The sequence below is a fragment of the Tuber melanosporum genome (genome assembly GCF_000151645.1).
Source record: "Tuber melanosporum whole genome shotgun sequence assembly, scaffold_25, strain Mel28".
In the NCBI taxonomy this organism is placed as follows: Eukaryota; Fungi; Ascomycota; class Pezizomycetes; order Pezizales; family Tuberaceae; genus Tuber; species Tuber melanosporum.
Window position 1 is genome coordinate 225322 of NW_003298919.1, and position 13092 is coordinate 238413.

General features: G+C 41.7%; 1 protein-coding gene; it reads right to left on the reverse strand.

Annotated features, from left to right (window-relative positions):
* Positions 1–10050: 10050 nt before the first annotated feature.
* On the reverse strand, positions 10051–11425 carry GSTUM_00006227001 (uncharacterized protein). XM_002838412.2 has 5 exons: positions 11210–11425; positions 11047–11104; positions 10949–10986; positions 10692–10885; positions 10051–10634 (listed from the first exon to the last, which is right to left on the reverse strand). The coding sequence occupies exons 1-5, from the start codon at positions 11265–11267 to the stop codon at positions 10269–10271; spliced, it is 714 nt and encodes a 237-aa protein (XP_002838458.1). The 5' UTR covers positions 11268–11425; the 3' UTR covers positions 10051–10268.
* Between the last annotated feature and the right edge of the window lie 1667 nt (positions 11426–13092).

The following is a 13092-nucleotide window of genomic DNA, read 5'->3' on the forward strand; positions in this document are numbered from 1 at the left end:
GTGGAAAGAGGAGGGAGAAAGAGGAGAAAATAGGTTTTCAGATACCCATATGAGAAATGGAATAAGGATTGTATTGAACCTAAGATTAGAAGAGGAGAGAGAGGGATTAGCCTAATGATGACTAGTTGTTTTTATAGTCAAACTTATGGTCTTTTTTTACCTATTTTTCTTAATCCTTCTTATGCTAGAGGTAGAGTTACTGGGAAGTCAATTATTGATGTTTACGATCATTATGACTTTCTAAAGATATGGGAGAATATCAGAGAAAAGACTGGAGAAGAAAAGGTATTTTTTATTATTGACAATGCTAAGACTCACTTCCCTTTTAGGAGATGGCTCAGAGGACAGGGAATTGCACTGATAGAAATTCCTACCTATTTACCAGATCTCAATCCCATTGAAAATATTTGGTCTGTGGTGAAAGGTAAGCTTCGCAAGCACTACCCTGAGCTATATCTTATGAAGAGTAATGTCAATATGGTCAAGAAAGCAATAGTAGAAGCCATCACTCATTATTGGGAACTTCTTAACCCAAAGGTTTTTAATACTTTAGTTGGATCAATGGTGTATAGAATACAGGCAATTATTAAGGCAGATGGATGGTATACTAAATATTAATTTCTACTATGTATTTACATCTTGTAATTTTTTTTTGGTTTTCATGATAGTGGATTGGTAGGTGAGTGTGGTTGTCATCACCGAAGATTTTCCTCTGCTGAATCATGATTAATTTTATCCACGCATAATACCTTAAATAAGGAATTAAATGATGATGATAAAAAAAAAGAGAACCTCCAGTATAGACTCCTCACATAACTACTTAAGTTCTTTCTTATACTATAAGTTGGATTAATACTTTATATACACTTTCAATAAATGCTACGTGAAAAAGAAGTCTTGCTTACAACAGGTAATGCAAGTACAAGGTAATCATTGTGATCAGAAATGATAATGAAGATAAGGGTTCTCTGAGCTATCAAGATATTGAAAGAACAGAAGAGGTAAGGTCATTACCTGTTGAAGAATTGAGTAAGGAGAAGTAGGATCATTACAACTTGCAATAGATTTACAGGAAAATTCATACAAAACTAATCAACAAGTTCCTGAGTCATATGCTCCCACTCAGTATGCAATGCTTTTTGCACCCACTGCCTTGTTCCCTCACTACTACCAATAAAACTATACTGTACCATTAAGTCTTTTAAGTAGTTCTAATATCGTTCAATTTTATTCAAACTTTGTGGTTTGATAGAGAGAAAGAAACATGTCTAATTCCACGTTCTTGGGCTTGATAATCCATCCGTATAGCTGCTGTATAGTTTCCAGCATTGTTCTCGACAAGCCAGCATTGACAACCTGTTTCTCTTTTAATTCTCTCAATAAAAGGATATATCCTTTCCCATAATTCGTACTTCCAATACATAAACCAGTCCATCCTACCACCCACACTTCTCATTTGACTTTCCTCAGAATATTCCCAGTAAGGACGGCAGTAGAGTCGGCAAGGTTCATTTAGTCCCCAGTGGGCATTGTGGTAGTCAATTGCTCAATTCAAAGCATGAAGGTAATTGTATTCTTCCATACTAGGAATTAAAGTATTTGCTTACTGCTGAGTTCTGCGTTCTGCAGTTTGTTGATTTTCTTGTGATAGCCTCTCTGTATTGTCCCTTCTCTCCTCCTGTGTCCCCTTAACCTATATCCAGAATAGGCCGCTTGTAACCCTAGGATATGCTTGCTGAGACTATAATACTCAATCTATTCCTTCTCTTTTTATCATGAATTAGAACTTGATATGAATCTTGACTCTTTTTCTATGTAATATTTCTTTGCCCACAAGGTGCTCTAACCTCTAATATTATTTTATCACTATATACAAAAGACTCAATTGGTTGACCCAATGTCCAATCAACAAACCTCAACCTATTCTGTTTTACATTCAGGTCGAAAGCAGGCTTATGGAATGGCAAGTAGTTGTATAAGTTGTGGTATTCATATATAATTCGGAAGATTGTAGAATTGGCTGCCCGAATACCAGCCTCCTGTGCTATCTGAGGAAAGGTTCTCAGACAATACTCTTCATCTTGTATTGTAAGGTTTTTAAGTGTCTGAGATTCTGTACTACCTGTTGGAAATTTTTGTGGAACTACAAGCTCCTCCCTTTTCTTGTTTCCCATTTCACAAGTATTCAGAAAATCCTTGATATTGGTACCGTGAGCTCATTCCTATTTCTCATCTTATTAGTTTCAAGTACTTTCAATCTCAAGGAAGTATTTCTTACTTATATAAAAACTACTTATAGGTAAGATATGTTGTTTTTGGAGAATTATGGAGAACTATGGCAATTTGATCAAACAACATATCACTACACTTATAAAGAGCAATAATTGTACCTCTCATAGCTCTATTTAGACTTCTCCCAGATGTCAGACTATATATCTTATTAGTTTTTAAACTTGAATATATTTGGAGTAACTATATACCTGGTAAGGAAAATCTACTTTCTGATCATATTCAATACTCAAGCATCAGAGCTCTCAAGTAGATTTCACATAACTCTGTCTATATAATATTACACTCACAGAATCCTGTCACTTCTATTCCTGATACCCATTTTCAAACAGCACAAGCACTATACTTTTTCTGGGCCCAGGAGTGCTATGCCGAAAAAGGTGCTAATTCTTGGCTCCAACGCACAAGTAGTGTCAGGTGCTGCCCTCAATCCCTTCGTTTGTGCCCAAATTTCAGAACCTTTTAGCGCTGGCTCGGCCAGCAATCAACAAACTACTAAACATATGCAGGAAATCCTCGCCACCTATACTAAGCCTAAGATATTTGTATACTAACTAGAGTGAGCATAATGGAGCTAGTAAATGTTGCAGTGTAAGTACTTGAGTACTTTGACATACTCAGTGGCATAGTACTATGTGATGAAATACAGTGCTGGAAGAGTGAGATTAAGACTTGAAGTTTTTCATTTCAATTTCAGATGTGATTTGGTCATAGAAGCCTGAGAGCTAAACATTCAACTTATGATACATACGCATATAATAGGAAGATAGAGAGAAACTTTGCAAAAAGAATACTGGAAAGAAGTATGACGAACTTTTCTAAGAATTGTTACATTATAGCTAAATTGGAGAACTTAAAGAGAAGTCCCAGCGGGATATGAGGGGGGAAATGGGTTGGCATTTTGAGTCTATAGAATAGTTAGCATACAAAGAGTATTGCTAATTGAGGAGAAGGGCTTAGAAGTATACCTCATATCTAAAATTGGAGGAAATGAGTACGGGTATTATAGAAGAAGGGTGAAGTTCAGGATGCTTGACTAGGTAGCAGCAGAAGAGACAAAGTTGCTTTTGTCGATATTGAATTTGGTGATTACTGGGTGATTTTCTTCGAGGAGCAAGATCATAGTTCTTACTCACATACCCGTGATACCAGCTTTAACTGTTATTTCACCTCGGAATAATACCAGTCTGAGGATACCCATTGCCTACAGGCCTCTCGAATAAGTTAACAGTAATTTGCTGACTATGGTGAAGGGAGTAGAAGCCTTCCATTACAAGGTTCTAAGGTAATCAGGTACGAAAAAATCCATGATGTTTCCAGTACTGGTCACACAGATAGGAAGCTGCAAGTGAAGTCCAAAATTCTAGCTCTTGAGCTAATAGGAAGGAATTAATAATAGTGGTATCTAAGAGTCAAAAGAAGAGGGGAAACCAATTGCAATAGGTTCAAAGTTGTATTTAATAATAGCTGCATCTTTGGTCGGTGATGTCCACCCTACCCATATAGTTATTGTATTCAACTGATAGCTTTGGCAGCCTTAACTCTCAAGTAAAGTTATCCCCCCAACCTGCTCCCACTAGCTGCCTATTTGCACTGGCAATTTTAGGCCATCGGCGAAGTCTAGTTGCAAGGTTTTCTGGTTCTGGTATGCTGGTATGAGAGGTGGTAAGAAACCGGACCAGGGTCTTATCCTGCCATAAGACAGCTAAAACAGAATCCATAGTAATGGCAGTAAGGGTATTCCAGGCTAAATACTGTTTTCTTTTATCAATTTTAAACAGGGTAGAATAGGAAGCAGAGGATGGGTAAACTGTGCCACAAGCTGCAATACTGTGCTCTCGTAATGTAATGAATAGTAGAATATTGGAAAGATAGTTGTCACAATAGAGAATAAAGCGATGAGATTGAGAGGGAAGTAATAATAAGAACTGGAAGACTGCACAAGATATAGGTGATAAAGACTGCCTACTTGATCTATTATACAAGTTGCTAAAATGGTAAAACTTGTCAATATGGGAGGTAAAAAGAAAGGAAAATGTATATCCTCTTTCACAAAGAGCTAGTATCTTATACCTCTGAGAGATAGGTTTGGCTCTTATTATAACAGTATGAGAAGAGTGGCCCATGAAGCGTGCTATCATTTCATCCACTGAGACATTTGAGGCCGGTATAATGTACTACTGAAAGTGGCTCTCTACCTGGAAGGCAAGAGGCTAAAGCTTTTAAGCCTACTCACATCGAGGTGGTTGTAGTTTATTGAGATTTACTAGTGAAACATGAAAATATCGCTTCAGCTGTTCAAAGCGATATTGAGACATATAGTGGACAATCTCATGAGTTGAAATTTCAGCACTTTTATTCCAATAAAGTGGAGCTCTCATGGCCTTATGAGTACCCATATAAATAAGTAATCCCACAAAAATCATTAACTCTTCTGTAGAGGTTCTTTGCCACCGTCAACCTCTGGCAGTAGGTGGTAAATTTGCACACTTGATATCTGCATAATTGTTTGTATTCTCTGCTAATTCTGCAAATATCTCTTGAGTGAAGAAAAGCTTAAAAAAAGAGCCTAGAGTTACTTGTAGTCTTGTTTGACTCAAACAGTCACGGTCTTCCTCCGAGTCCTCAACCAGTATGCTTGATGTAATTATTCCATATTGAACAGAGAGGTTTTCAGAGAGCCTGACGATTCGGCTATGCTCTGGTGCTCAATGCCTATATGGCTCGAAGGGTGGAGGGACTGGTAAGGATTCCTCCAACATCACCAGTGTCTCTATAGGCTCTTGATCCTAATCATCTCTATTTTCCTCCTCTTCCTCCTGACTACTACTCATGGGAGCCTCATTTTCACTGTCATCTGGTTCTTCTAGAACAACCTCCTCCTCAGACTCGTCTAGGACTGGAGACCGTAATGGCTCCATTCCCAGAGGTGAATCAAGCTTATTTAGAATAGCTTCTCGGTTCTGGTATTCTCCGGTCATTGGAGAGCGTATTGCCACTTTATTCACATAACATTGTGAATTTACAGGTAGTCTTGGGTGGGTAGGAGGTTCTGCATGTGCCAAAGGTCCAGAAATAAAACTAATAAATGTCATTTTATCTGAAATAATTAGACCTACTTGCATTAAAATAGTAAGGAAATATTAATACTTACTGATTTCTTACATTTGGACACAGTATCACAGTAGTTCGTGTGGGTTTGTAGATGTCTACAATTGCTTCACATCACTAATAAACTTGAAGTGACACCTGTTGATGTTAGCAGGTACCGACCATTGCACTACTATTCCACTTTCGGTGACAAGACATGCTAAGTGGTATTTAGCGCGAGGTCCTGAATACAGACGAAGGGATGGGCAAGAGGGAGTGGTGAAAATACCACTTGCACAAGACGACGTCAACTCTGACAAACCAGATAACAATAGCAGAACTCTACTTTAGTGGTCTGCTTACCAGGTCCATGGGAATGTTGTGAAAATACTACTCAGACAAGATGATATTAACATTAACAAGCAACATAAGAGCAGCCAAACACCAGTCTTGAATGCTGCCTTCAATGAGCACACAAGGGAGTGGTAAAAATACTAGACCGTGTGAGGACTCAGCGAGGCAACACCCTCAGCGAGGCGTGGCAAAGCTTGGCAAGACTTGGCATCAATGAAACTGAACATAATTTTTTCTTGTATACAAGACCACAGTTTCTTCCTTTCTCTTTTCCTATCAACTTACCCCACCCCACCATACCAACAGACACAATTGTCTTCGGAGAATTGATTTCTCTCAAAGGCACCAACAACAACGTAAGCAATTAGTCTACTGGCTCCGCAATGGGAGCAGGGGCTCCATCAGTCCCTGCTTCCTGTACCTCTTCCAACCTATCTTCAAGTTCTTGATGGTCAAAATCACTTTCTATTTCATCTCCTTGATGACCTGCAGACATCCTAGTTCCTTCAACATTCTGCGCCATTTCTTCCAGGTATTTTTTAAATTTCTTTACCTTTTGTTCCGCTTTGGTAATCTGTTTGACAAGGCAACCTTCTTTCTGCAGTAATTCTGCTCCTGTCTTCCGCCGCTTCAGTAATCTTCCCTCCTCTTCCAATCTTTCTGCATCCCTCCTCTTTCTTATGCATTCTGCTAACTTTTGTTTCCTAATTGAAATTTGATTTGTTGCGTTGTGGTACTTCCACTGTGCTGTTTCACGTTCCTCAGTGGATTGAGATTCGAAAAACTGGGCAATGTACTCACGATCTATCCATATTTTCCCCGTTGTCGGTATTCTCGAACGATTGGCTGTTCGTTTGTAGTGAGTTTCAGTTATCTGTTTTCGTAGGTTCTCGATCTGGTGATTCTTTTCATCGAGTTCTGTTAGTGCCCGGTTTGCACTTATAGCAATATTACTAACAACTCTTTTTAGTCTCCAATCAATCGGATCATTCATTGGCAGGGATTCAAGTGCAATCAACTCTTGTTGCTCGATTTCGGCTTTACTGAGAGATACTTTAAGATGGTTGATTTGTAGTGCAGACAATGTACTTAACAGCTGAGGATCAGGCAATATAGAATGGGTCTGAGATGTGGTTGAATTTGGTAAACTAAGATTGCTGTTAGGAGGTCTCAGTCGTGTAGCTTCGATTTTTGAAATTACAAGGCTTCTGTCAACTGGAAAAAGTCCTGTATTTCTGAATCCACTTAGAATGTTGTTAGAACTGAAGGCTTCTCATCGTGCTATCATTAGAAAATCATAGAAGTTTGCTTTCGAAACTCCATATTCCTATCTCTCAAATCGTCGAGTCAACTCTTTCTGGTACTGGTGTTTATATGGACTAAAGACACTAACATCTAGTGGCCGCAAGCGGTGTGTGGTATGCGGAGGGAGGCAGTATGGAATGATTTTTTGTGAGATGCAAAACTCAAGAAATTCCACATTAACATGACTATTATGTCCATCGAAAAGTAGAAGACAAAAGTCCCCTTCTGCCTTTTGTGCTGATATACTGTTATTGTTGAAATTTCGTCTAAGATATTCTTTTGCCATATTCCCGTCTGTCCATCTATTGTATGAACGTCCAAAAAGTATATCTTCAGGAACTCCTTTCATTTTTTTGAACCATTCAGCGATGAACTCTTCTGCTTTCAATATGATAGTTGGATTTAAAGCAGTTCCATCGGCACAGATTCCTTCAATCACAGTTACGAATTCTCGAATACCATCCACTTAATTGTAAGTATCATATATATACTATTATCCTTTATAGATAGAAAACTAACTTTGTGCCCGATACTTCAATTCACCATTCTCCCGTGGGTTTTTTATCACCTCTAAAACTCATTCAAACTGGCCCAAGCCCAGTAGGAATCCAACTTCATCAATATTGTATGTATTATGTCGCTGTATCTTATACTCGTGTACAATCGTTTTTAACTATATATATAAATAATTAATATTTAGTTTAAAAATATAAACATATAGTATACATAAACATGAATCACAGAAGAAGAAGAAAAATTAATCAATATGCAGTATATCTACATAGGAGGAAAGCTACCTCATCGAAGAAGTGATTCATTAATTGAATATCATTTCCCCTTAGATTCCATATGAAATCTAATTGCTTGCTAAACCTTGACTTTACCTCAGGGTGTCGTTTCTTGAATCCCTGTTCCCACCTCTTCCCAAGTACCTCATCTGGAATTCGTTTTCGTATGATGCCAGTTGCAATTTCCGGCAATTGCCAAATTGTTGGAGGAAATCCAAGTCGGCAGCAGAAGTAGCAGTGTTCAACAACTGCTATCTCCTCCTCTGGTGAGAGCTTTTGCCAGCGCTAGCCCTCCTCAACTCGATCCCTCCTTCCCTGCCGCCGATGCATTACAGTGGTTGCTGGAGCTCCTACCATCGCTGCCGCGATCATTAAACTTGGAGCTATTCCATTTGAAGCCATCTCAATGGCCATTTGCTCTCGAACTCGCCCCGGAATCTCACTATCTGTTGGTGACATGATAGCAGTAATTGGCAGACAACATTGTCAATTTCATGAGCCTTACTTAAGATTCGATGACACAATTCACTTTACTATTCTAGGATGCCAAGCTTTGCCGCGCCTCGCTGAGGGTGCCGCCTCGCTGAGCCCTCACACGGTCTACTCACACGAGACGAGGTCCCACATGAGACGACATCCACCTGACAAACGACATAACGACGGCGGAACACCACTCTCATACGCAGCTCATAATGGGCAGCAGAGGGTGGTGAAAACACTACTCGCATAAGATGATGTCAACCCCAACAAATCTGATAACAATGGCGGAACACCACTCTGGTAGGCTAGTTACCAAGGACATGAGAGTATGGTGAAAATACTAATTTACTTACACGAGACGACCTCGACCCGACAAACAAGATAACTATGACGGAACATCACTCTAGTAGGCTATTTACTAGCGGTATGAGAGTGTGGTGAAAATATACTCGAGTAATTGTTTGCACTTACCAGCAGGATTCTTAAGAGTAATACCAGCTTCCTGTTGGAGCAAGCTTGATATTGTCTGCCAGAATTGTCCTTTTTTTCGCTCTTGAAAATCTAGTTGATTTTCAACACAAAGTTTGACGAGTGTAAGCTTATGCTCATCGGCCAAATGGGCTCATTGATGGACAGGACCATGCTGCTCATTCTGGCTCGCTTGTGCAATGGAAAGTTCAGAATTTTGAGAACGGTCGGTCATTGTCTCTTGATAGTATTCTTATTGTATTTTCAAGCGTAAGTGTGATGAGGTACAATTTATCATCCCTTAGTGCTTATTAAGATATTTACCAAGCGAGCCTTAGGCTAGAACTGTGAAATCCCATTTTTTTTGAGTTCGCTTGTTGTCATGGTAAACACTCTTGTCACAGTAATAGCGATTCCTAACTTTGCCTTGCGAAATCCCTCTATTGTAAACTATGATATTCCTATGTTCACGGGGGATGAATCGTACTTAGGACGTATCTCCTCTGGCACCTTCATCCCTACAAACTCCTCCACTAACGACAGAAATGTTTCTTCAAACCTCAACATGCCCGTAACTACACCCTCCTATCTAATCCTCCCTTTATTTTTGGTTAAACGAAGAGCCGGTGCCGATTAGTCCCACATGATCTTATGGGGCCAGCAACGACCGGGCCAGCAGCGGTTCCCTTCTTATTTTAGACCTCCTACCGGTAGATCAATCAAACAAGGAGGGGTTCAACCACCGGATCAATAAAGTCGGAGAGAAGATGGATATCCATGGATGCAAGTCTGATAACCTCAGTTAGAAGCCCGATAACCCGGGGCAGGCTGTGGCCAACATTGGTCAGAAAACAGAGAATCTGGCTCAGAAGATTGAAAATACAATATCAAACTTGTGACAAAAATAAAACGGTCCTGGAGAATTGCCGTGAACGCAGCGATCGTCGCCATACAAGACCCGAAGAAAATCCGCGCGCGTAAGGGAGAGGCTTGATAATTTCTATGCACATGCGTGAAGGGAGAGTGAAGATCACGAATGGGTCAAGACGTCCTGATTGTCCTTTGTTTCCAATTGGTTGTGCTAGTTGAGGCAATTGAACTGGTAGTTGGCGATTGGAGAGCCAATGGGTCGATGTGGGGTGAGTGTATTGTTAGTGGTATCATACATAGAATGCTATACGGTAGCTAACAAGTTAAATACACCGTCTTCAAGTAACAGTTTACTAGTTCGTTCGTTCGTTCGTTCGTTCGTCTATCAAGTTCTCCTTACTTGCTTGTTTGCTCCACGAGATATATTTTAAATAAAGAAATAAAAGAGGCAAAACCACAAAGACAGACACCCCACGAAAAAAAAAAAAAAAAACACCCGTTATGCTTGTAACGATTCGTCGTCCCTTCCTTTCGTATCTTTCACTTTCTTTTTCGGTCAAGGGCATAAGAAAAGAAAGTCGACAAAAATCATAGCAAGAGCATTCGTACATGGTGAACGTCTACTCAAAGTTTAGGGATGTGTATCGACTTGGAGACCATTGCGCAACCGCTGGCGGCAAAAATCAAGACTGCAGGGTGGAACTCCAACAACCCGGCTCCGGCAGTGCCAAGAGGCAAGTTGCCCAAGTACCATCCCTTGTGCGCCCAGTATGCCATAGCCATGACGATGGAGAGGGTAGTAGGGATCGGTGTGCCCTCAAAGTACTTGGACTTTCCCGTAGCGTCTTTGGGGAGAGATTGAACCGTCACGTTGAAGCGCGCGAGACGCGAGAGGCCGCAGAGAACGAAAAGCGTGAGGATGATGGTATCCAGGAACGTACGAAAGCCGAGAGCGAAGGCACAAGAAGCCGGGGCCATGCCAAAGGAGATCTGGGCGCCCGTTAGCCAATTTGCGATACGGTACAAGTCGGGGGGGGGGGCATGAACCAAATCTGCGAGGGAATCAAGCTCCTGTCCCATCAAGGAGCTCTTCTTCCTCCAGCGAGCCACCTTCCCATCCATAAAGTCAAAGAAGAGTCCGAATGGCATGAAAGTCATGGCGAGCCAAAGTTGGGTGAGGTCGTCAGGGCTACCAAGACAGTATCGCAGTGATGAAAAGATACTCATCGCTCCGCAGAAACCTGTAGGGCATTGCACATCAGCTCATGGTTCGATTGTACTCGCTCTACAGGCTTTGAACGGACCGTTGAGCTCAGTGATGAGATCGGCCATATGGAGCGCCCTATAGCGGGTCTGTTAGTTTCGGGAAGCCAGACACCCCATCGAATTTGGCATCCCGTACCTGATCATGGAGAAATGTCGGTCATCGTCAGCGAGCGCAGATACCTTTGCTTGATCCTCTGTGAAGGGTAAAGCATTGTTAGTCAGATTCGAACCATATCAAACCATGCAACGGAGGCTCGAGCACGACCTGTAGGCAAACGTCGAGCTGGAGAAGAATATACCTGGTGAAACCAATGGCTTCTGCTCATTGGCGGCGGCCGTTCCGTTTCTTCGTGACATTGTTCGTGTCCCTTTTTTAGAGTGTGCTAATGGGAGATAAAAAGTTCAAACTCCGTATCTCAAGTGGGTATACAAAAACCAGGAGATCTTCCGGTAGGAAAAAAAGATTCAAGATAAGGTCTGAGTTTGATAGGGAAGATAGAGAGGGGGGGGACTAGAACGAAGAAAGGGTTGTTAAAGGATGTAGAAGCTTGGGCTTCGGAGAGGGGTGGTGGTGTTGAAGACTTGAAGTTGCGGTAGCGTTTTTCCTGGGAAATCTGGAAGCGGAGGCTGGGATCATGCCTATGCCAAGAGTTGCAAGGGCAGGGCAGAGGGAGAGTTGGTCAACGACGTCGTCGAAACTGTGACGTGCACCAAGGGGTGGAAAATGTACGGCAATAAAGTCAGGAATACCTACGGCAGTCTCTAACTCGTGCAAGGGAATGAGAAAGGAAACACTGTCCAATCTTTTATCAGTCTTACATCTGCGGTTAGGTTTTTCGTCAGGCACAGTACTGTACCGGTATCATATTACGGCGCGACAGCAGGAAGTGGGGCTCTACAACCACCAAGTATCATAATACAGTATGTATCATATCACACATATCCCGACTCTTGCCCCCCAATCATGCCATGGCTTCTCACCAGTGAATTGTTTCGCCGCTGACAAACTTCTGAATCCAGAATGCCAAAAGTGATGGATGTGTCTTCAATGGGCTCACCTTTCACGGGTTAGGGCTGTAAATTCCACATGCTCATAATATGACACTGTGTATGAATATGACACTCGAGTACGGTGGTCTATACTGGTACCTGTTTGGCTCCACCGTCAGGGCATAGAGAGTAGGGTACCGTACCGGTATATAATACTCGAGTACCAAGCTCGTGGTGAGCATTAAGCATTTGTGCTTTTGGTCCACCTACTCGAGTAGTGTCAGAGTAGTGTCAAAGTTCATCCGACAGGAAGGAGAGGGTCGGGAGTACTCGTACAGTGCCGATATTATGTTTAGACTACAAGTGCCTCTCTCTCTACTGTACTGTATCCTTATCCTCTACGGCAATTAATATATCCTGTTTCTTCATGTATCATACCGGTACGGCACGAGCAATGGAACGGATGGCCATCGATTGGGCGGAGGGTAAATTTACTCAAACATGGCACTGAGGGAATTTTAGACAAAGCGGGATGTGAGAGGGTCTTGGATGGAGATTAGGGGGGATCGCTTCATCGAGGCATCAGGGTGGTGTTTAAAAGGGTTAATTGGCGTATAGTCTACCAGTAATAAGTGAAGGTGATGATGATGGCGGTGATGATGAAATAGGATGAAGGGTACCGGTGGTCTATCATAAAGCATGTTTTGATAACCCATGATGTTTTCGGGGGCATGTGATGAGCCGGTAGATGCAGCATTTTCCCATGGTCTCCACGACAACAGGCCAGACGACAAAAAGTCACAAAGGTGACCCGACTTCCATATCCGGCTGAGGAGTTGTCGGGGCACGGGCCATGAAAGCCTGGCCAAAGTGACGTACCGGTAGAGGGCGAGAATGCTTGCTGGGCCACACACACACCTTTTCACTCTTGTCCCTTAAAGTAGTTGCACCCTCAGCGAGATTGCACCCACAGCGAGATTCCTTACTAATAAACTGCTAATTGCTGTGAGAAAGTTGCCCCTAAAGGAAAGAATCTCGCTGAGGGTGCAACCGCTTTATTTGCCCTTTTCTTTTATGATACTGGTATCATAGTCTACCGGTATTACGGTACCCTACCGTACTTGTGCACTCCACATCATACTTGTATGACAGAGTACGGTACTTGCATTATGAGTGGCACTCAAATTCAATT

Coding starts and splice junctions, on each gene's coding strand:
- GSTUM_00006227001 (XM_002838412.2), bottom strand. CDS start 11,267: ATGTCACGAAGAAACGGAACGGCCGCCGCCAATGAGCAGAAGCCATTG. Junction 11,105..11,209: donor GAAGCCATTGGTTTCACCAG/GTATATTCTTCT, acceptor TACCCTTCACAG/AGGATCAAGCAAAGGTATCT. Junction 10,635..10,691: donor TTGATTCCCTCGCAGATTTG/GTTCATGCCCCC, acceptor ACGGGCGCCCAG/ATCTCCTTTGGCATGGCCCC.